Source organism: Sporothrix brasiliensis (assembly GCF_000820605.1).
Source record: "Sporothrix brasiliensis 5110 chromosome Unknown Cont19, whole genome shotgun sequence".
Lineage (NCBI taxonomy): Eukaryota > Fungi > Ascomycota > Sordariomycetes > Ophiostomatales > Ophiostomataceae > Sporothrix > Sporothrix brasiliensis.
In genome coordinates, this window is record NW_024467138.1 from 911,754 (window position 1) to 934,015 (window position 22,262).

Genomic DNA, 22,262 nt, shown 5'->3' on the forward strand with positions numbered 1-22,262 from the left:
GTTTGGCGATGAAAAAAAAAAGAGTGACGACAGAGAGAGCGAGCCAAAAGAGACGGGTGTAGTGTTTCCTCACACTTTGGGACCCTAACTTGGGGTGTACCGAGCACTGTCGTGCAGCTGCTATCTCAGTTGCTCTCCATGCGGAACAACGATGCACTGGAGCCGTGCTGTTGAGCCTCTTGTCGTCTCCGTCAGGAATGAGCGTCACGTTCATACCAGTATCTCCCTGTCCTGCGGGGTCGTCAAGGCAAACCAGCACAGCCTCTCCGGCCGTCGCCTGTGTTTGGCTTTTTCAGCGCTCAGTGTTTTGCCTTTTTGGCAGTCCTTCTTTCCATATTTTCCATCCTCCCCCTGCTTGCATATTGTCACCCTTGCTGTTCCGAGAGTGTGCCTTGTTGGCGCCCAGACAGGCCAGGTCGATGCGCAGCCTCGCCGCCCATATGCAAGTGAACGCCTCAATATTGGCACTGCGGCATGTTTGCGGCAATCGCACTGTGCCCCTGTGCGCACCGAAGAGCGGCTCAAGGCTCCACCCGCACCTTAGAAAGCGGGTCCGAGGGGGTGTCGTTAGCGGCAAGTACCTCACTTACACGAGTCAACGGCCACGCATTGAGATGACCACCACCGCAAGGCGACACCAGAGGCTCTCGTTGTCTGGCGCACTCTTTCGTTCAGCCAGCTCTGGAGCTCAGCACGGGGGATGTTTTGGCAGCATCGTCATAGCTCGGTTGCTTCTTCCTGTTCTTGTCGATTATCTTCGTCTTCCTCCTCAAGCTTTGTCTCTTCCGTCAGTTTTGTTTCGTTTTCTTGTTTGTGACCCATTTCAACCCATTTGCATCGTTGAAACGTCGAGATCGAAGGTCGTCTCGGTCCAACATCGCCCTCAAAACTATCCTTGGTTTCCGTACCTGCTTACCCCGTTTCGACTCGTCCTAGCAGTTGCACCATGAACTATGACGAGGTAGTCGACCTCCCGGCACCGCATGCCCGGGTGGCTGCACGTCGCGCTCGGTTAAAAGAGGAAACCAAGAAAGACTTCGCAGCGCCGACAGCAGCTTCAACCGCCGGCAACTCATCGCCGACAACGTTGACTGCTGCCACACCAGGAAGCCCGACGGGGACTGCGCTCGACTTGGGGAGCGTGCCGCTTGCGCGGCCGGCAATTCCGAGAGTGAGTGCTGTGATACGAAGCGATTCTGCCGATGATGAGTCGGCTGCACGCATTGTCATGGCGATCGATTACGGCACAACCTTTACCGGTGTTGCGTATGCCCAGTCCGTCGGTCGTCCGATCGACCTCAACGACATTCATGTCGTCCAGAACTGGCCCGGTGCCTCCGAGGTCAAGGTGCCTTCACAGATCTCCTATTCCAACTCCAAGAATCGTCTGTTGCAATATGGCTACAGCATCGACGACGATTCCGAGGTCCTATCGAAAACAAAGCTGGAGCTGCAGGAGAGCCGTGACCGCGGCCGCGAGCTCACCACTTTTACGCAGACCTTGCACGGCCTGGCCTCTCTGCGACTCAACGACGCCAATGCGATTGCTGGTCGCATCCCTCGCCATCTGGCCAAGACCGCCGAGGATATCGTGCAGGACTACCTCGAGCGCATCGCCGACGTCACGTACGACGACATGATCAACACCCTGGGCCGCGCCGTGCCCGAGCAGATCCCCATCGACCTTGTCATCACACACCCAGCTAAGTGGTCCGAAGAAGCCCTCAACAAGACCTACCGCGCCGCCATTTCTTCGTTTGGGGACCGCTTCCCGACGATCCGCAATGTGTCGTTTGTGTCTGAGCCCGAGGCTTGCGCGCATTACACGCTGCGAGCCGCACAGAAGATGGACCATGCGCGCTTCCGGAAAGGCGACTGCTTCATCGTAGTCGACGCCGGTGGTGGTACAGTCGTATGTCTTTTTTTATTATTATTATCTGGCGTGACCTCGGAAATTGTTAACAAAGGCCATTCTCATTAACGTGGCTGCTTTAGGATCTGGCATCTTTCCAAATCTCCGACATTGACTTTGCCAAGAACAAATTCATGATGAAGCCCGTTGGCCATATTTCTGGTATGCTGGAGCACCCTTACCAACACCAATAGTTTGCTAATTCGCTAACTCCTTTAGGCTTTGCTTGTGGCTCGACGTATGTTGACGAGGGTTTCATTAAGACCCTCAAGCGACGTCTCGATCCTGCCGACAGCGAAAAGATTGTCGGTACCGGCATGTACGGCGATGGTGGCCACTTTGTCTGGACAAAGGACGGCATGGAAGTGTTCAAGGCTTTCCTGCCCGTCAAGCACGGTTTCACGGGCACCAACACAAACTTGGCCGAGGCTGTTCCACTACCCCGTGGCATGAATATCCAGGATCGCGCCGACCGCGGAATCCATGACGGCAATTTGGAGCTGACGGCTGAAGATATTCGCGAGATGTTCAGCTTCTCAGTCGACAAAACGCTGGCTCTGATTGGTGCCCAGATCAGCTCGCTCGACAACGCCACTCCTCGGCGTAAGGTGAAGGTATGTCAAGGTGAATGTCGGCATATATATTAGTCCACACTTCGCAATAAGCACTGACGGTTTCCTAGAGCATTTTCTTGTCTGGCGGTTTCGCGAGAAGGTTAGTTCTGAACGTATCACTGACAACGTATTTCTCTGGCTGCCCAAACTGACATCTTTCAGCGAGTACCTCTTCTCCCGCGTTGCCGACTTTGCTGGGCAGCAGGGCATCAATGTCGAGAAGGGCCTGGACTGGTAAGTACGCTCTTAATTCGCCTGCTTGTTCTCTGAATCCACCTCACTGACCATCGTCGTTCAGCTGGTGTGCCGTGTCCAAGGGTGCCGTCATGAAAGGCTTGGGCCTCCTCACAGAGAAGCCAACCAACATCACCCGCAGTCCCTGCTACTATGGCGTCAAGACACGCCAGCTCTACTCGGGCTGGCGCAACACGGGCGACAACTTCGAGATCGACTCACTCGGCGTTAAATGGGCCACCGACCAGGTCAAGTGGTTCGTTCGCAAGGATGACGCTATCCAGCCTGGCAAGGACCGTGTCACCACATATAACTGCCACTGGTTGTTGCGGCCAAGTGACTTTACAACAGCCACGTCGTCCTTTTCGTTTTCGTCCCGCAAACGCAACAATGCCGCCCACAGCAGCAGCACTGCCGAGACCAAGGTGTATCGAGATATTGTGTTTGTGGCATCGCACGAGTCCGACGCCCCGAGACGCTTCAAGGAGCTCAACAAGGGTGTGTTTTCCTTCTTTTCTAGTTTGTGCATACTGCATCAGCTCAGGAACAGCCGCTAACAGCAGCACTAGATGAGGCCAAGATCGTCATCTTGCATTGCAACATGAACAAGGTGCCGGCGTCAAATCAGGTCGAGTATGGCGACAAGAACGACCGGTACATGAAGTACAGTGTGCAGGTCGAAGTGCGCGTCAGCACGACCGAAGCCAAGGTGACCGTCACCAGCGGCGGCGTTGTCGTGGCTGGCCCGGAGACGCTGCCGCTCAAGACGGACCTAAAGAAGCTGTGATGTGGTATGTCTAGTGTTTGGGCAATGTTACAAGCCGCATGTTTAGATACCTCACTTGCGTTAATGTTGTGTTTGAGTTTCGTTTGTTTTCATTCTGCGGCCTGGGCAAAAGGGGCCGTGGTGTTCTCGTCTAAAGGAGGGTCCAGGTCACGCTTTCGCTCCATCTATTGCCGTTCGATCCTGCCTTTCTTGCAAGTACGCGTCGAAGCTAGATTCAAACCATTTCTAGATTTGAGTGTTGTCGCACAGTCGTGACTTCCATTTTGACCAGGAGCGTCTCCGAGCATGTGACCTGGTGGTGTTTAGCAAAATTGGGGACTCCTAAAATTTGTCGTTCGATGTTTTTTTCCTAATCAGGAAATAACGACTAATAAAAACACGAGCCTTGTACCAACCGACCAGTCAACGGGTACCGACCTTACACGCAGGAGCAGCCAAAATAATAAAGAGGCAGTCACGACCTTTGGGGTTTACAAATCAAAAAAAAAGCGGCGGGGAAGCCGCATTTTGAAGCTTTCCTGACGCAGGCCGGACAGGCACGAAGATAGAAAGAAGCACCAAGAAAGAACGACCCATGTTGCCATGCTTCTGGCACGGTCCAGGCTCTTTCCTGGGGAGCATACGCTAAAATCTTCCATTTCTTAGGAGATCACGTGTCCTCCAGGTGTTTGCTAGTGCCGTATGCCCCTTCCGAATCATTGTCGAGTCCCCCGAAAACGAATGACCAAGTCAATTTTCACATCACGGCCTTTCCTTTTCTTTGTGTCTCGTCATCTTCGCACTCAATCTCTCTGTCCACCCCAGTTTGAGAGCAGCTCCAGGATATCCAATTCCACTTTCTACCTCTCCACCGACGGAGCGGTTTCACCCTCTCGGCAATTGCATACTCTGTAGAGAACCCACTTCACGAGCCCCCTCTTTCGGTCTTTCCCAAACTTCTGTTTCTCTCCGTTGCATTTCCTGGCTGGCGATTCTGGCCGGCTGACACACCCACTTTATCTTATCGGATCAAACTTCACTCGTTGAGGATGGCGACGGTTTTCTCGATTCCCTGACAACAACTGCTTCTGCTATTGTTGGATCCCCCGACTCATCGGAGCTCCTGACATTCTCTCGTCTCCTCTCACTAGTCAGCATGGAGACTGCCACGAAGAAGACGGCCCGCGGTGCCAACGGCAGTGGCCGGACGCGCGCGTATTATGGCTACTCGCGTAATGGCTGTTCCAGATGCAAACAGCAGAGGGTAAGCCCATGTCCTGTTGCTCATGTATCTATTTCGACTTGCCTTTGCTGAGGTTCGTGTTCCTAGGTGCGGTGTGACGAGCAGCATCCGGAATGCGACCGCTGCGTACGTGTAGGTGTCCAATGCCCCGGGTACGAGCAAAAGCTACGTTGGTCTGCGAAACATGAGGTCTTCCGGGCCGAGCCAGGTCAGAAGAAGCAGCAGGCTCGGCGCAAGCAGGCCCAGAAGTCCGATGCGCCGGCCGCTGCAGCTCCCGCGCCCGCCCCGATACCCGCGCAACAGGAACTCCACGCTCCTACGCAGACGCACGATCTCGCAAGCTCTCCCCGACAACAAGCACAGCGACAGATCACAACCCCTCGATCGCAACACAGTCCCTCCTCGGCAGACGGCGCCCAGCAGCATCCTCTCCCCTCGCCAATGGGAACCGGCACGAATACGACGACCCCAACGACGCAGTTCGCCTCTAGCGTCGGCAGCCCGGAGCCTGAGATGACCATGCCCCATTCTGTCCCCTTCAACAGCAACCTTTCGAGTAACCCACGAAACGTGGCTTGGGCCAACCTTTTCGACCACATTCCAGTGCCGATCCATGAGTTCCCCGAAATATATATGGGCATCAACAACCCCTTATTTGCAGCCCAGAAGGCACTGGATGGCGATGCGATGCTCCATAGCAATCTTATGGTAACCGCTGGGCTTGATGGATCATGGACTGGCGGGTTCCCGAGTGGCACGAGCATGGCCATGCCAAGCATAATGTCTACGGCACAGCAGAGCAGCACAGCTCCGTCTACGTTACCAACCGAAAACGGCGATGATGTGGAGTACATTTCGAGAACGGATGGATTTCCGCACCGGGTATCGACTGAGTCACCTCCGGATAACCTTACGTCCGCGCCCAGCGATGGACTCGATGGACTCCTTCGGGGAAGGTGGCCGCATCTTCCGAGCCACACCAGTTTAGCCCTCGATACTACCACGCGGCCTTCCTACCAGGTAGAAAGCCGGTCCGACAGTGAGGTAGACGAAAACGTGAGTGAGGTGATTTTTGGCCACGCATCACCGGCTTCAGAGGCGCTGCAGCTGGCCCCCGTTCAGGGTTGCCAAAGCAGCCCGTCCCTCTCGATCACTTCTTTGAACGATATTAGCACTGTGCTTGTTGAATTCTACTTCAAGGTGACGGCACAGGTATACTCGTGCTACGATAGCCGCATGAACCCTTTCCGTTCGGCTGTCGTGCGCACTTGGAACTCGTCGAGAATCATTTATTGCACCCTCCAAAGCATGGCAGCAGCGTCTCTTGTACGTGATTTCCCAGAGGTTGCGTCGATCGGCCGCCAACTGCGCCAAGAAGCTGCCGAGCTGCTAGCCAAGACAACCGAGTGGGACGCCAACTCGATGCTTGCGATTCTCATGCTGGGTGGTACATCCAGCTGGCATGACCCTCAAGATCTCGGTCTGCCGTTTTTCAACCAGATTGCCGCGTGTCTTTCCACTATGCCAGCCTCGACGTTTGGCGAGGCCGGCGGTGACCGCAGCTTCCGCTTCTTCCGCGAGTCGATGCTGTACTGGGAAATGCTTCTTGCGTTTGTCACAGACGACGACACCATATCGACGGTCCCCGACGAACGCCCAGATTCGTCAGAACGGCATTTCGGTCCCCAATCCATCCCCGGACCTCGTGTGCCCCATCCCTGGACGGGTTTCTGTGCGGAGACTCAGCTGGCAGTTCTAAAGGTCGGCCGCTTGATCCGGCGGCAACGCAAATTCAATTACGCGCATCGCTTCGCCTCCATGGCGCACATCAACCAGCTCAAGAAGGATATGGCGACCGCAAGAGAGCTGGAGGAGCGCCTTGTGAACATTTCACATCCGACAGAGCAATCGGTCAAGGACACGGAAGACCGCAACACACCCGTGTGGCACCTGCTCACGTTGGCTGAGATCATTCGGAACACGGGTCTTGTCCAGATCTACCACGTCTTCCCCGACCTGTTGTCGGCCCGCCTACGACGGGAACGGCGAGGTGCCAACGGCGACTACGCCCACCTGGGCACGTCGTTCCAGGACGACAACGGCGCAGCGGACGAGCCCGCGATTACACACGAGGAGCGCGTCAAGTGGCTCACGTCGTACACACTGCGCAGTCTGGAAATGATGAAGACGATACCCATCGAGTCGGGTACCCGCGACTTCCAGCCGTTTTTGCTCGTCGCTCTGTCGAGCGAACTGCGCATCACAAAGAAGCGACGGCCCGGCGGCGCCGTCCCCAGCACAGTGGGCGGCATGGGCGGCGCTAGCCTGCCGCTGCACGCGCTGCTCAACCTGGACATGGAGACTGTGGAGGTGACGCGGGCGCGCGGTTTTATTGAGAGCCGGTTGAATGCCTTCTTGCACGTGCTGCCGCCGAAACCGATCCAGGCCTGCCTTAACATTGTCAAGCAGACATGGGTGGAAATGGACCAGCAGGCGGAGGCGCGGGCCAAGTGCGTCGCCGGAGGGGGATTGGGGATGGAGGGCGAAGCGGATGTGTACTGGATGGATGTGATGATCCAGAACGGCTGGGAGACAATTATGGCATAGGAGTTTGGTTACACGAGCACGCATTTCACTCTCATCGGACTACTGCGGCGGGTATTCTTGGAGGCATGGGGGGGGGGGGGGGGGGGGGGGCGCATTTTGCATTTACACTTTGTCGCGCAGCTCACGTTACGGACATTTTACAAAGGATCTACGGAACATGATGTCGTGGCCATAGAGGTCTAATGATACTTACATGATTAATTTTCCACATCATTGGCACAGAGACAGGCTCAACAGTCTCGCCAGCCAGAGGACGAGGCATTACCTGAGGAGAGGTCAAAATACCACAGGAGCTTCAAGGAGCTTCAAGGGCCAAGGCCAAGTGAATGGAGGAGCGCATTGGGGCCTGGACTTTGGAGGGGAATAAGTGGGTTGCCGCGCAGTAGTGCTGCGAGGCATCTCTGCCTTTACCTAGTTAGGAAATTATTTACGATTATGCTGCCCTCATTGGAACAGGAGCGTCTTTGGTATTGGTGAGTAACTCTGCTGACAACTGAGAACTTGGGGCCGACAACGAAACTGTCGTTGAGTGGGTGAACGCGGCAAGCGCCGGTCGTGTTAGATGATTCGCTGGCGGCGCGGTATCTTTTATCTTTATCTACACGTACGAAGTACTATCTCCAGATCGTACAGAAATGCTGGTGGTTTGGAGTGACACTTTTAGAGGGGCACGTTCTGTTATCTGCAGTTTCTGAAGGCCATACTCGTAAGTAAAGCGGAGAAAGAGCCAGAGGACGTTTCCTTTAGAGTGTAGATGTCGCGATAAGAGATGCAACCCGTTGGTGGTCCAGAAACGGGGAAGACGAAGCAGACAAACTCTAAAATATAATATGTAGGCGTTAAAGGCTTGTCGACCAGCCGGGAGTGTCTTGATGAAACGAAACTTGTCGTCTTCAATCTGTAGTTTGGCATCTCTACGTGTCTTACGACTTTCTTCTCTTGATAGCGAAGCTCCCCAGACGCAGTTTGTTTGACGTTTCTAGACTCTCCGTCCCGCCCTCATCCACATCTCTAACAGACACGAGCAACACACATCGATCGTCGAGCCTTCTTCTTAGATTATCGACGCTTCCTTTTTCCTCGCCGTCTCATGATATTGTACCCCATATCCCCAACATGCCTCTTCCTCATCCCTTTGATCCCCTCTCACCGGCCGAAATCGGGACGGCCGTCGCCCTCGTCAAGAAGGCCCACGGCGACGGTCTGCTCTTCCATGTGGTGTCACTCCAGGAGCCGCGCAAGGCGGCCATGACAGCATGGCTGGATGCGCCTGACACGGCACCGCGACCGGCACGTGTAGCTGAAGTTGTCGTGATCGAGAACCCTGCGGGTACGGTTTACGATGGTCTGGTGGACATCTCCGGCGGCAAGATCACCGCCTGGGAGAAGCTCTCTGGCGTACAGCCGATTGTGAGCCCACCCAGCAACTTTGTTAGATACAATATACCTTTGCTGATGGACCTACTAACACCCGACAGATTCTCATGGAGGAGCTCCAGCACGTCGAGCAAGTGGTGCGGCAGGACCCGCAGGTCATCGAGCAGTGCGTGCTGAGCGGCGTGGCGCGCGAGGACATGCACAAGGTCTACTGCGACCCGTGGACCATTGGCTACGACGAGCGGTATGGCAGCGACACACGGCTACAGCAGGCGCTCATGTACTACCGGCCAGACATTGACAACACGCAGTACCAATACCCGCTTGACTTTTGCCCCATCTACGACGGAAACAAGGACGCCATTGTGGCCATTGACATCCCCAAGGTGCGCCGACCGCTCTCCACGGTGGCGCCGCTCGACTACCACCACGTGGCACAGGAGACGCGCGGCGGCTACCGCACGGACCTGAAGCCCATCAACATCTCGCAGCCCGAGGGCGTGTCGTTTTCCATGGAGGGCAACGAGGTGTCGTGGCAGAACTGGCGGTTCCACGTGGGCTTCAACTACCGCGAAGGCGCCGTGTTCAACAACATCCGCTATGTCGACAACGGCCGCCCGCGGCCCATCTTTTACCGCATGTCGCTCGTCGAGATGGTGGTGCCGTACGGCAACCCGGAGCACCCGCACCAGCGCAAGCACGCGTTCGATCTCGGCGAGTATGGCGCGGGCTACATGGCCAACAGCCTGTCTCTGGGCTGCGACTGCAAGGGCAGCATCGCCTACTTGGACGCGTCGATGCCGACGCGCGCAGGCGGCGTGCGCACGATCAGGAATGCCGTCTGCATCCACGAGGAGGACGACGGCATCCTGTTCAAGCACAGCGACTTCCGCGACGACTCGACGACGGTCACGCGCGCACGCAAGCTGGTTGTGCAGCACATCTTCACGGCCGCCAACTACGAGTACGCCGTGCAGTGGATCTTCCACCAAGACGGCACGATCGAGCCCAACGTGCGGCTCACGGGCATCCTCAACACGTACGTCATCGGCCCGGGCGAGGACACGCATGGCTGGGGCACGCAGGTGTTCCCCGGCGTCAACGCGCACAACCACCAGCACCTGTTCTGCCTGCGCATCAACCCCAACGTGGGCGGCGGACACCGCAACTCCGTGTTCACGGCCGACGCGGTGCCGTCGCCGCACCCGGTCGGCAGCGCCGAGAACGTGTACGGGAATGCGTTCTACGCCAAGCGCACGCGGCTCGAGACGGCCGCGCAGGCCAAGACCGACTTTGACTGGGCGACGATGCGCACCTGGGACATGGTCAACGAGAGCGCGGTGCACCCGTACAGCGGCCAGCCGGCCTCGTACAAGCTGGTGAGCCGCGAGGTGCCGACGCTGCTACCGCAGCCGCAGTCGCTCGTGTGGAAGCGCGCGGCGTTTGCGCGCCACACGGTGCACGTCACCGCGTACGCCGACGACCAGCTGTACCCGGCTGGCCGGCACGTGCCGCAGACGTCGGGCGAGCCGTCGCTGGGGCTGCCGGCGTGGATCGGCGCCGGCACGGACTCGGTCGTGAACACGGACGTGGTGCTGTGGCACACGTTTGGCTTGACGCACTTCCCCGCGCCCGAGGACTACCCCGTGATGCCGGCGGAGCCGATTGTGCTGCTGCTGCGGCCGCGCCACTTTTTTGCCAGCAACCCGGTGATGGACGTGCCGCCGTCGTACTCGGTCACGCCGAGCCAGGTTCGGGCGGCGAAAAAGGACGGCGCATACGACGCAACAGATACAATGAGCACGCTGGTTGTGACCGGCAAGGCAACCGGCGCAAACGGTGCAAACAGTACGAGCGGTGCAAATGGCTCGTGCTGCAAGAGCTCATTAGGTTGACGACGGCAAAGTACAAGAGCAAACAGACAATGACCCAACTATGGCGGATGCCACTTAGTGTACTTGTTGAATTCAATTTAAAATTTAAATAGTTTTATTCTTACCAAACTATCTACCTCTCGTACTGGGACTATCGAACGCCAAAGATTCCAACAACAGGTCTCTTCTCATCCCACAAAACATCCTTGAGAGGCCTATGTCAATCCTCCGAGACCTTGGGATTCCAACAGGAGGGGGGCGTGCAAACCACGTTCACGAGGCTGAAGTTGCTCGTCACCTAGGGGTCCAAACCGCCGATCGGCTCCCCTCGTTTGCCCGTTTCGCGTTTCCCTACTTTCCGACGTACACGGTTATCCTCCTCCATACAACAGAGGGCCCGTCAATGTGGCTTGCATGGTGCATATGACTGCGCCCTCCTATCGGTCGTGTCTCGTCGGTCAAGAACAGGAGGCTGCATCCGGGACAGTGCCTGCCACTGTGGACGACTTGACACAGGACAAAAAGGCACAAATGCCCACAGTGCGGTGACGACGGCTGCTCGAGAGCTCCCCACAGGAGGCTCTTTTCGCGGCCTCTGTTTCGCCCGTTGCGACTCTCTTGTCTTGTGGCAGCATCTCAGTGGCCCAGGCGAGACAAGACACAGGCACTCTACATCGTAGGCTCTCTATGCGGGGGCCACGCATTGGCAGCCTAGCACTCCAGTTAAGACTGCCACCAAAAGACCTGCCAAAGCTGTCCGGCGAGGCCACGCCTGTCGTCTTTCTCTTTGCTTCTACGGACTGAGTCTTCTTCGACTCCGTCTCCCTTTTGTTTACATATGTCTCTTCAGCACGGAACATCAGCCCCGGGTGTCGGGTCGCTGGGGGGAGAAGAAACACGAAGAAGCTTTGCAAATGTCGCAATCAGCGCAGGTCTGTGTCCTTCTTGTGCAGCCGTGATAGCAAGCTTGCCACACGTTTGCTTTATTCGCTGTCGGTGTCGTCGGCGCTGTGTTTTAGCGAGCCTCGGGCCGCCTTGAAACGGTCTAGCTTGGCTTGCTCCAGGCTCGTCAGGAGACATGAGCTGCACAGTGCGCCAGAACACAGCGCTGCGCCCCCTGTTCAATATGTCCGCCAGCTGCTAATCGCACGCCCCCCTTGACCTGCCTTACGATGTATCTTTTGGGGGTTGCTGCAAGCTACACTGCCTCGACGAGAAAGGCGCTGGTAAGGCGGCAGCGACAATATTGCTTTGGTTCCAGGCGAGGCTCACAGCCCCCAGCATTTGACATGAGAAGCAAATGGTAAGGAGGGAGTGAGGGAGCTCGAGAAACGAATTCCTTCCGTAGCTCCAGCAAATGCTGAACAGCTTTGGAAGCCGGAAAGCTTTCTTGGCTCCTGAGAATTGTGAGTCTTGTCTTTGGTGGTTTTTGTTCGCTACATCTTTTGTTGTCTATCTTTCCTCGACAGACCTACTCAAGGCTGCTTAATCGCAATTTACGCCTGGCTTTGTCTTGGGCCTCTCTCTTCGGTCGTGCGGTTCAGCTCTCCTCACTCCGCGTCTTCCATCTTATCCGAATCGCCAACACCAAAGTCTCTCCTTGCGACACACGTAACCATCACGATGACGAGCAAAATGAAGCGCCTCTTCTCCACGGCGCAAAAGACACATGCTCAACCTTATCACAAGGACGGCAAAGGTGGCCCGTCCAGCAGCAGCAGCGGGAGCAGCAATCCCCTGCCGTCCATGGCCGACCTCAGTCTGCGCAACGGCCAGGCCAACGGCAGCACTCGCTCCCGTACGCCGCCGCCGCCGCCCATTTTTGCCGGATACATAGGTGGTGGTGCTCCGGGTGGTGCGGGAGGTGCGGGAGGTGCGGGAGGCTTTGGTGGTCTTGGTGAGAGCCAATTCTTCCCAGCCGCCGGCATGCCACAGCAATCGCATGTGCCGCCGCAGCAGAACCAATTCCCGCCCCCCGGTGCCTTCTACAACGGCGTGGATGTGGCGAATCCACTGGGCGGTGCTGCCGCGGCTGGCAACGGCATCGGGCTGCCATACGGAAACGGTCCGAGTGCAAATGGCGGGAGCGTCAACGGGAGCATCGGCGGCCCGTCGTACGGCGCCGACATCAGCTTCCTCAACGCACTCCCGCCACCGCTGGCCAGCACGGCCGACGACCTCACGTCCCCCGGCGGCAGCGTTCACAGCGGCCACGGCGACCCCAACACGAACAATGTCCCGCCACCTCCACGATCGGCCGGCGCACAGTCGGCAGGGACGACAAGCTCGCAGTCGGCCTTCCCAACTCCTCCGCCCCAGTACTCGCATCCCCAACAGCCGCAGCACCAGTCATCGCATGCCAACCTGTACCACCAGGCACAACAGCAGCCGTTCTCTCCCGGAAGCGCACCCTTTCCACCCCGGCAACAGCCACAGCCACAGCCACAGCAGCAGTTCACGCCTCCTCCGCCAGGGCAGCAGTCGGCCAAAGCGCACCACAGCCTGCTGGGCGGCAAGTCCAAGGGCGGTGCCCAGGCCGTCGCCCCGACCTATCCGCAGCCGGCCACCCAACAGCAGCGCCAACAGCAGCAGCAGCAGCAGCAGCAGCAGCCGCAGACGTTGCACCGACAACAGCAACCGCCGCCGCCACAGCACGCGTCGTCCCAGATGACCACCCAGCAGCACGCCATGTCCAACGTCGACGTCACCCCCGCCGACATCCGCGACACCACAAACATGCTGCGCGAGCTCTACAAGATGGAGCTGGCCATCCACGGCGAGCGCTACGCCATCCACGAGGACGACCAGACCCGCCGCCGCGAGATGCGCCGCAAGGCCGACCTGCTGCGCGAGGAAATCGAAAACAACGTCACCACCTGGCGCACCACGGCCGGCGCCCGCTGGACGCGCGAGGAGCTGCAGCACGTCGAGTACAGCGTGCAGCTGATTGGCACCCTGCGGTCCCTGGGCCAGACCGAGTCGTCGTGAGGGCCGAAGTGGAGGTCACTTGTTTGTGTTTCTTTTCAGTCCAATTGTTGTCTTGTCGATTCTCGCCATATACCGTCTCATTCCATGATCCATGATATCTCATTAGTATAGTCCTGCTCTGAATTTGTCAGTCTTGTCTTGTTTTACCGTTAATAATCTTATCCAGTGAGCCAGTTCACACATTAAATGGGCGATCATCGTGTGTAGATAAGAGTCTAGTGAATGAGCCGAAAAGTTGGTGACGAGCAACGCGCTGTAATGGAGCAATTTACAGCGACGTTGAGGCAGCATTTAGCGGCCCCTCACAAGTATTTCAGACCAGTAGTGCCTGCGATAAGATAACAAGACCCACTGAAAATATTTGGCGGTGGGCCATGGCAGAATCGACTTTCGCTCTTTCTCTTTCGTGCCGGCAAAATCTTGCTGTCTACGCTATAATAGTCTTTCCCTTGGAGGTCTTCGTACGAGGGCTCATGCAAAATTCCTCGGCCTCGACTCTGCCCCCTCCCTCTCCAACACCAGACGTGCCAGTCTGCCCACCATGTACGCACGCTGGGTTCCGCCCAAGAGCAATGCTGCCAGCACGGCCCGGCCGGCAGAACCGGCTCCGGCTCCGGCGACCGCGCTCCCCAATGGCGCCGACATTGTCAACGGCGTCAATGGCTCTCCCAGCTCCAGCCGCTTTGCTCCTCCACGACCGACACAACAGGCTGCTCGCCCGATACCTTCTGCCCAACAGCCCATACCAACACCAGCCGCGTCTCTGCCTGCAACCCAGAAACGGAAGATTGTTTTTGAGGACGACGAATACGCAAATGTCTCTGCGGCCCGGCTGGGCCTGATGGGTGGTGCCGGCGCAAGCAAACGGCCTCGGGCATATGAAGAGCCCGAGTCGACGGCTGTGTCGACACCTCGTACTGACGTGGACGCGAACAAGAGCACAAACGGAACAGCTCCGCCGGCGGGCGAAAAGAAGAAACGCAAGCGGAGGCGCAAGTCCAAGAAGCGCGGTGGCGACGACGAGGACAATGACGACGAGGGTGACGATGCCGAAGAAAACGACACGGTTGAGAAGAAGGAGAGGGAGAAAGTAGACACGGCAAAGGAGAAAATACAAGAGACCAAGGAAGACGGGCAGACTGAAGTGCCCGTGGAAACGAAAGAGGTCGAGGACGAGCCAAAACAGAAGAAAAAGAAAAATAGCAAAACGGACGGCGAGACAGAAGAAAAGAAAGAACAAAACAAGGACAAGAAGGCCCCGGCACCGCCTGCGGTAACAGAAGAGCCGATGGAAGTAGACACGGAAGAGCCTGCTAGAGCCACCACCATACCCGCCCAGGCTGTCGACACACCAATGGTCGACCAGTTCAGAGAAAACAAACCGAAAAGGGAAAAGAAGAACAAAAAATCCAAGAACGAAGCCGCCATCTCCCAAGAGGTCGAGGAACTGTCCGTTCGTCATAAAGCTCTGCTTGAGAAGAAGAACAAGTCCCTCAAAAAGGCCCAAGAACGCGCGCCAGCGACTGCCGCACGTGGCGAGGACAACGGCGCCAGCGCAGACGCCGCCAACGAACCAGCCGAACTCCACGGCCTCGAGCCCCTGCCGCAGCCCGCACCCATCCCCGAAGGCACCGCCCGCCCAGCCTACGATACCCTTCCACCGTGGCTGGCCGACCCTGTCCGTGTCGCCTCCACTACGCGCAAGCCCTTTGCCGAACTCGGCATCAGTCCCGAATTGGGCATCGACGAGCGCGCGACGAAGGTCCTGCGTGATGAAAAGGGCTGGACCGAGGCCTTTGCTGTCCAGACTGCCGTTGTGCCTATGCTTCTACCCTCCCGCCGGCCATCCAGAGGCGCCGGCCGCGGAGACCTCGTGATTTCGGCTGCCACGGGCTCCGGCAAGACCTTGGCCTACGTACTGCCTCTGATTCGTGACATCAGCCGCACACGGGGCGTCACGCGCTTGCGCGCCGTCATTGTTGTGCCAACACGTGAGCTGGTGCAGCAGGTGCAGGACGTCTGCGAGACGTGTGCACGGGCGTACGGCGGCAGCAGTGGTTCGGCCACAGACGGCAGCAAGACGTCGGGCAAAAAGGTTCGCATTGGTGTTGCCATGGGCAGCCAGTCGTTCAAAAAGGAGCAGGCCACGCTGATGGAGGAGGACCAAGTCTATGATCCGGAGGGCTACCGGGCCTTGCTTAGCAACCGCCAGCGATGGCCTTTTGCGGCTGAGGACGCAGCGGCAGAGACGTCCACCACTGCGACAGGAGTTTCTGCAACCTCGTACACAGCTGTCGAGACCATTGGCCTACCCACTTCATCAACCCTCCCCCTCCCCAACCACGTCATCCAACACATCTCCAGTGTCGACGTTCTCGTCTGCACCCCAGGCCGCCTCGTCGAGCACATTCAGTCCACGCCAGGTTTCACTCTCGACTTTGTCCGCTGGCTCGTCGTCGACGAGGCCGACAAGCTGCTGGGCCAGAGCTACCAGCAGTGGCTGACGATTGTCATGGACAGGCTGGCGGCCACCTCTTCTTCCTCCCCCGCGTCCCACTCTGAGACCAACGAAAAGCTCGGTGCTCGCGACTTTGCTGACTCGTGCGAGAGCGGCGTCCGAAAAGTCGTGCTCAGCGCCACTATGACGCGCGATCTCAGTCTGCTCAACAGTCTGCGCCTCAGCCGTCCCACGCACATTATCCTCGAGGGCACGGCCCGGCAGGCCCAGGGCCTGGCCACCGAAGGCGACGATGCCGCGTACGTTCTACCAGACCGTCTCCAGGAGTCGGCCATTAAGGTGCGCGACGAGTCGCAGAAGCCGCTGTACCTGGTCGACCTGTTGCGGAGTGCACTGCTGTCCGGTGCCAGCGCTACTAGCGGCAGCAAGGCGGCATCGACAGCCGAGCCAACTGCGGACAGTGATGAGGATAGCGATAGCAATAGCGATAGCGACAGCGACTCGAGTGAACCTATTGACTCCGACTCCTCGAGCGACTCGAGTGCTTCGAGTGTTGATGACAGCGACAGCGACAGCGACAACAGTGACTCGAGTAGCGGCAACAGCGACACGGACGAAGACGAGGACACCACATCAAACAAGACAAAAACGACCCCGGTCGCCCCTTTCAACAGCACCGTCCTTGTCTTCACAAAGTCCAACGAAAACGCCCTGCGCCTGTCCCGCCTCCTGGCCCTGCTCGCCCCCGATCTCGCGCCTCTGATTGGCACAATCACATCCACGACCCGTACATCCGAGCGCCGCAAGACCCTACGCACCTTTGGCACCGAACCGTCCAAGAAGCTTCGCATCCTCGTGGCCACCGACCTGGCTGCCCGCGGTATTGACTTGCCCCGCCTCGACCACGTCATCAACTACGACATGCCGCCCAGCGTCGAGTTCTACGTCCACCGTGTCGGCCGCACAGCGCGCGCCGGCTGGGCGGGCCATGCGTGGACGCTGTACACCAAGAAGGAGGCTGGCTGGTTTTGGCCGGAAGTAGCCGGCCAGAGCAGCAAGAACAAGTCAGCGCTGCTTGCCTCTTTGTCATCCTCGGCATCCACCGTCCGCCGCACGAACAAGGTAGCCAAAGCCGTGGTGGGTGGTGAAGACCGTGAGCACAAACAGAAGAAGCAGAAGCAGGTCGCTACAGACGGCGACGACGAGGGTGGTGCGCGTGCCTGGTTCGGCGAAGCGCGGCTGGCAGCGTACGAAGAAGCTCTGGAGCAGCTGGGCCGTGAAGCGGCCGACACGCGGAGGAAGTAGACCGCGAGTACGTAGAAAGCCAACAACAACAAATATAGAGGACACATGTCATGGGCATAATAGGGGCGTTATCTTGTCAAAAATTATTGCCATTTTCATCCACGTGCGTTGTCATTAGATTGAAGAATTAAATGAAAACTCATCAGCTGTCCCGACATTTCCAACCGTCCAACTCCTTTTGATCCCCGGCCTCCAGAAACAAAAATAAAACTAGATCAAGAAGATTCACACCTAATGAGAAGCCACCGGGAACGTGTCGAGGAATGTCGGGTAGCCCATGTTGTCCATGCCGGGTACCTCCGACTCCCAATCCCACATCTGGAACAGTGAAAACTGGGTGGCATCGGCCGTGTCCAGCCCACCCGCTATTGCTTGCTCCGGCAATGGTGGCAGCGCTGGCTGCACCTGCTCATGCTGCACAACATGCTGGTCCGGCGGCAGCGTCGTCGGAGGCATGCCGGCATACGTGGGTTGCCTCGGTGGGTAGGCATACGGCATCATGCTCCCAGGTACATTGTCGGACCCTGGCACGTTTGGTGAATTTTGTGTATGCTGCTGTTGCGTATTTTGTGCCATCTTGGTGTTCTTTTCATCCTGCGCATGCTGCGTACTTGTCGACGTATCTGCCTTGGACGCGCTGGCTGCCACGTTCGCTTCAGGCTCGTGGCGGTTCCGCGCCTGTTTCCGCGCCATAGGATAGACACCAAGTGGGTTCAAGATGTATTCGAGCGAGAACTGCGACGATTCATTTGCTGCACTGGTCGCTGCTGTACCTGCTGTGTCATCCGCACCGCTGGTGCTTCTGCTGCCGCGAGCTTCGAGCTCCTCAAACCGACGGAGCGCCTGTTTGGCCGACTCGTAGTACAGATCGGCTTTGATGTACCTCCGCAGAAAGTCGAGGACAGTCACATTGCTCTGCAAAAGGCGGCGGTGTTCCGGGAGAAAGGCGGGGACGACCAGCGGATCGTTGCTGCCATTTGAATCTCCGTTTCCGTTTCCAAGACTGTCAGCGCCGTCTGGGACTTCGACACCGTCGCATCCATCCGCCGAGCTGCCCCGGTCATCCACACCACCTCGTCGACCCCGAGAGCTCCTCAGCAGCGCCTGCCATGAGCTAATGGTCATCACCAGAACGCTGCTACACACCTGCGCGTGCATCGCGTATGGCGTATCCACCAGACTCAGCCGGTTAGTCTGCCACAGCTCTTCGAGTAGCGTCGCAATGACAACAGCCTTGCTGCTGCACATGCGATGGCAGCGAAGCAAAAAGTCGAGAGGTGCATGGGCGCGGATCCATTGTGTCGCGTGGTGCGGGAACACGAGGTTGGCGACGCCCACGCGGTACAGGTCATTGAACGTCTGCGCCAGCAGAATATGCAAGCCAAAGTACAGCCCCAGGCGGCCCGAGCCGCTGGCCCCCGACCATCCGCCCGACCATCGGAACACGGAGGTGTTTTCCGGTGTCATGCGCAACTCGTCGGGCACAGACGCCTCGAGGGCACGCAGCTCGCGGTCGAGGCTTGCGAAGCGGCTCACGCGCGGGTCCGGGGACCAGGGCACGTCGCCACGCAGATTTTTGACGTACTTGAGGATTTTTGCGCGGATAGCCATGGCGCGAATATAATAGGCGCGCAGGTCCAGATTGTGGGCGGCGGTACCGGCTGTGGTCGGGTCAACAAACGGCAGAAGCTGGCCGGGCGTCAACATCTCGGTCACGCAGGGCTTGTTGCGTACAAACAGCTCCTCGGTGCAGGGGAGCTGCACCTGGATGTCGGCCGGGTTGACAAAGCGCAGCTGGTCGATGCCGCACTCCATGAACGCGTCCTGCAGGAAACAGCACCACACCAGCCGGCGCCGGCACTCCTTGCTGGACCACGATATGGTTTCGGCGCCGCCTCCACCCGCGCTGCGTGCTCGCTGCTGGGACGGCAGGTCGTGGTCGTGCTCCAGGTTCAGCTGCAGCACCTGGACATGGCGTGCGACGATGCCCGACAGCATAAATGCTTTGGCATACTCGCCGTTGCGCAGGTAATATTCGTGCACGAGCATTTCGGTCATCAAGCTCTCGACATCGGGCGTGCCGAGGTGGTGGAATATGCGCTGCATGGCCGTCGCCGCCCAGCCGCTTCCAGCATCGTAGAAGCGGGTGGGCGCCGTCGCGGACGTTGGAGATGTTCCTGTTGACACACCGGCCCTGTCGACACAGTGGAACGGCGCGGCCAAGGCACACATGGCGTTTATCAGGCCATATTCGTCGGCGTAGACCGATTGCGGGTCGCGCAGCCGCTCAAAGAACGTCGGCATATGCAGAAACCCCAAGCAGCGCAGCGGATAGATGCGGGCAAAGTAGGTGGCAAGGAGGCCACGCAGCCGGTCCATGGGTGGCAGTCCCGGTGCAAGCAGCCAGTCCGGTACGGCGGAGACGCCTTCTGGATGATGCGAGGGCTGTGATGGCAATGTTGATGATGAAACTGTTACTGGCAGTGGCGTAACGAGGCCTGCCGAGTCGGGCGACGGAAACGTGTCCGACGGGTCGCCTGCGATGCTGCTGTCATTGGCCGCAGATCGGTACATAATCTCTGGAGCAACGGCCGGAGCTGGAGCCGGAGCCAGTTGTAGGACCTGGTCAGCGGGAGTCGTCGTCGTCGTCGTCGATGAAACAGACGCATCTGCCCGGCTGCCTTCGTACACGCAGGCAACGCCCCGCCGGATGCAGCGCGCGCACGATGTGCCGCCCGAGCACTTGGCCTTGGCCCGCTTGCATGCCGTGCACGAGCGCAGAATCCGTCGCCGCTGCAGGCCGGCCTGGGTCGTTGTGGCTGTGGATGAGAGGGCGCCGCCACGTTGGTTGTGATGAACACCGAGACCCGGTTCGGAAGCGGAAGTCGCGGTGGCAGAGGCGGAAGGAGCCTCGCGGTAGCTGCAAGGGGCACCAAACTTGGCGCAATTGGCACACGTTATGGGTCGCCGGTCGCACTTGATCTGCGTAACAGGTGAATTGTCAGCGGGAACGGGAAGGAACAATGGATGTTGGGTCGTGTCCTGGCAAGTGCGACCATGTCTGTGCCCGCCTGCACCTTCCACCTCTCGCCTTCCACCAAGGAGACTCACCTTCCGCCTTCGGCAGATAATGCAGCTGACCGACTCCATCTCGACATCCGTTCTCCAAGAAAAAAAACCCCCAAAAAGAGGGCGAGATGCGTTTCGGCCGGAAGAGGGTATTTGTTCGACGAAAACCAGCGACAACCGACGAGCGACAGGCGAATGCTCGTGGCTGCAAATCAAGCTTGCTTGGTGGGTGGCATCAAGGGACGGCCCCGGAAAAGAGGAAACGAGCTACAATTAAAGTCAGATGCAGCACGCGATCATTCTCCGCATTGTCGCCATGGATAAGAGATGTAGAGGTCCAAATAGTGCCAAAAGAGGAGCCCGTCTAGACGGCGAGGAATGGACAGAAATGGAAAGGCCGACATGGGATGAGAAAAGGTCAAACTGGGGAACGATGGTGCTAATCCTCACTAGGTCCGGTCAGGTCTGGCTGCGTCAGGATCTCAGAGCCAGACCCGCCATCTGGATGCGCTACTGCGCCAGCGGATGTCGGCGGACGCCTTGGCATTTCAACGGGTGTCGAAATTCGAGGGAAGCCGGCATCCTGTGCCAAGTCAGGAACTCGTGATGCCATTACCAGGATCACCGACGTTTAGCAGAGCTACGGTTTGACAAGAAAAACAAGGGACCCAGAAACCGCAATGCAATGCTAGCTTTCGACACTGCGACAATAGATGGCGTGCCACGGCCTCTGTCTGTATAAAGAGCAGTAGCAGCAAGAGAAGAACAGAGCAGCCGACTCAATCAACATCGGCACAGACCCCCATAACTGTTCACCCTTCTCAGGCACCGTCACCTTTTTGATATCCTTGCTATATTCATCTCCACCCCGTCATGAAGCTCCTCTCTATTCTCGCCACCCTTGCGGGCCTGGCCGCGTCGGCCACCGCCTTCCGCGTATTTGACAACACGGCCTACACCAACACGTCCATCGGCTTTGGCACGTCCAACATCAACTGGATCCCCAACTACGTCTGCTCGCCGCTGCTGGCCGGCGGCTCTCTGCCCAGCGAGGCGGTCTGGAAGGCCACCGTGCTCCAATGGATCACCTACCCGGGCTACCCACTTGTTCTCGACTGCGAGCAGCTCTACTTTAACAATGCGGCCACCGCCGACACCAATCTGCTGTGGCTCTCCACACTGCAGACATGGGCCGCTCAGGTCCTGCCAGCCAACTCGATTGCGGGTTGGTACGGCCTCGTTGGCAACACGAACACCGCCTTCTACGACCATTACCGCACCCTCATTGCCAACCACACGCCCACGGCCTTTTTCCCCTCGGCCTACACCTTCACGAACAGCTTCTCGACCTGGAAGAGCTCGTTGGCGACCGTGACGGCCACTGCCCATGCCATCAACAGCTCGGTGCCCATTGTACCCTACACCTGGCCGCAGTACCACGGCAACTATTCGTTCTTCCCTGTCGATCTGTGGCAGCAAGAGCTCACCTACCTGGCGTCCCAGAGTGCATCATTGGCTGGCTTCATCATCTGGGGCGGCAAGAATCACGCCGTCTGCAACGACGCATGCCAGGCGACGGCCGGCCAGCAGCCGTGGCTGAACGCAACTCGCACGCTCCTGTCCTCGCTGTATGGCCTGTACAACGGTTCGCCCACGCTTCCAGGCGCCCAGGTGTTTTCGGGCCTGTAGGTAAGGGTAGACGTGGAGGTTGCGACTATCCTAGGAGAGGATGGGTTACAATGCCAAGAAGGAGGAACTTCATTCAGTAAATACTCTACTGTAAAGTGAGCCTCCATAATGGTAGCATAGAGGTCA

The 22,262-nt window shown here is 58.1% G+C and overlaps 7 protein-coding genes across 7 annotated transcripts; 6 read left to right on the forward strand and 1 right to left on the reverse strand.

Annotated features, from left to right (window-relative positions):
- Positions 1 to 946: 946 nt before the first annotated feature.
- On the forward strand, positions 947 to 3,547 carry SPBR_00206 (uncharacterized protein; the record flags this gene model as incomplete). Its single annotated transcript, XM_040758526.1, has 7 exons — positions 947 to 1,912; positions 1,996 to 2,074; positions 2,132 to 2,526; positions 2,595 to 2,626; positions 2,689 to 2,760; positions 2,825 to 3,258; positions 3,324 to 3,547. 7 exons carry the CDS (start codon positions 947 to 949, stop codon positions 3,545 to 3,547), a joined length of 2,202 nt encoding a protein of 733 aa, XP_040618082.1.
- A 1,135-nt stretch (positions 3,548 to 4,682) lies between these two features.
- Positions 4,683 to 7,376, forward strand: SPBR_00193 (c6 zinc finger domain containing protein; the record flags this gene model as incomplete). Its single annotated transcript, XM_040758513.1, has 2 exons — positions 4,683 to 4,790; positions 4,935 to 7,376. 2 exons carry the CDS (start codon positions 4,683 to 4,685, stop codon positions 7,374 to 7,376), a joined length of 2,550 nt encoding a protein of 849 aa, XP_040618083.1.
- Positions 7,377 to 8,492: 1,116 nt separating this feature from the next.
- SPBR_00306 (primary-amine oxidase) lies at positions 8,493 to 10,648 on the forward strand (the record flags this gene model as incomplete). Its single annotated transcript, XM_040758625.1, has 2 exons — positions 8,493 to 8,786; positions 8,855 to 10,648. 2 exons carry the CDS (start codon positions 8,493 to 8,495, stop codon positions 10,646 to 10,648), a joined length of 2,088 nt encoding a protein of 695 aa, XP_040618084.1.
- A 1,602-nt stretch (positions 10,649 to 12,250) lies between these two features.
- On the forward strand, positions 12,251 to 13,615 carry SPBR_00636 (uncharacterized protein; the record flags this gene model as incomplete). Its single annotated transcript, XM_040758955.1, has 1 exon — positions 12,251 to 13,615. The coding sequence occupies one exon, from the start codon at positions 12,251 to 12,253 to the stop codon at positions 13,613 to 13,615; it is 1,365 nt and encodes a 454-aa protein (XP_040618085.1).
- Positions 13,616 to 14,156: 541 nt separating this feature from the next.
- Positions 14,157 to 17,378, forward strand: SPBR_00124 (uncharacterized protein; the record flags this gene model as incomplete). Its single annotated transcript, XM_040758444.1, has 1 exon — positions 14,157 to 17,378. One exon carries the CDS (start codon positions 14,157 to 14,159, stop codon positions 17,376 to 17,378), a length of 3,222 nt encoding a protein of 1,073 aa, XP_040618086.1.
- Positions 17,379 to 17,609: 231 nt separating this feature from the next.
- Positions 17,610 to 20,528, reverse strand: SPBR_00160 (uncharacterized protein; the record flags this gene model as incomplete). The annotated part of the gene is made up of 2 exons (XM_040758480.1): positions 17,610 to 20,360; positions 20,490 to 20,528. 2 exons carry the CDS (start codon positions 20,526 to 20,528, stop codon positions 17,610 to 17,612), a joined length of 2,790 nt encoding a protein of 929 aa, XP_040618087.1.
- A 792-nt stretch (positions 20,529 to 21,320) lies between these two features.
- On the forward strand, positions 21,321 to 22,136 carry SPBR_00940 (uncharacterized protein; the record flags this gene model as incomplete). The annotated part of the gene is made up of 1 exon (XM_040759259.1): positions 21,321 to 22,136. One exon carries the CDS (start codon positions 21,321 to 21,323, stop codon positions 22,134 to 22,136), a length of 816 nt encoding a protein of 271 aa, XP_040618088.1.
- Between the last annotated feature and the right edge of the window lie 126 nt (positions 22,137 to 22,262).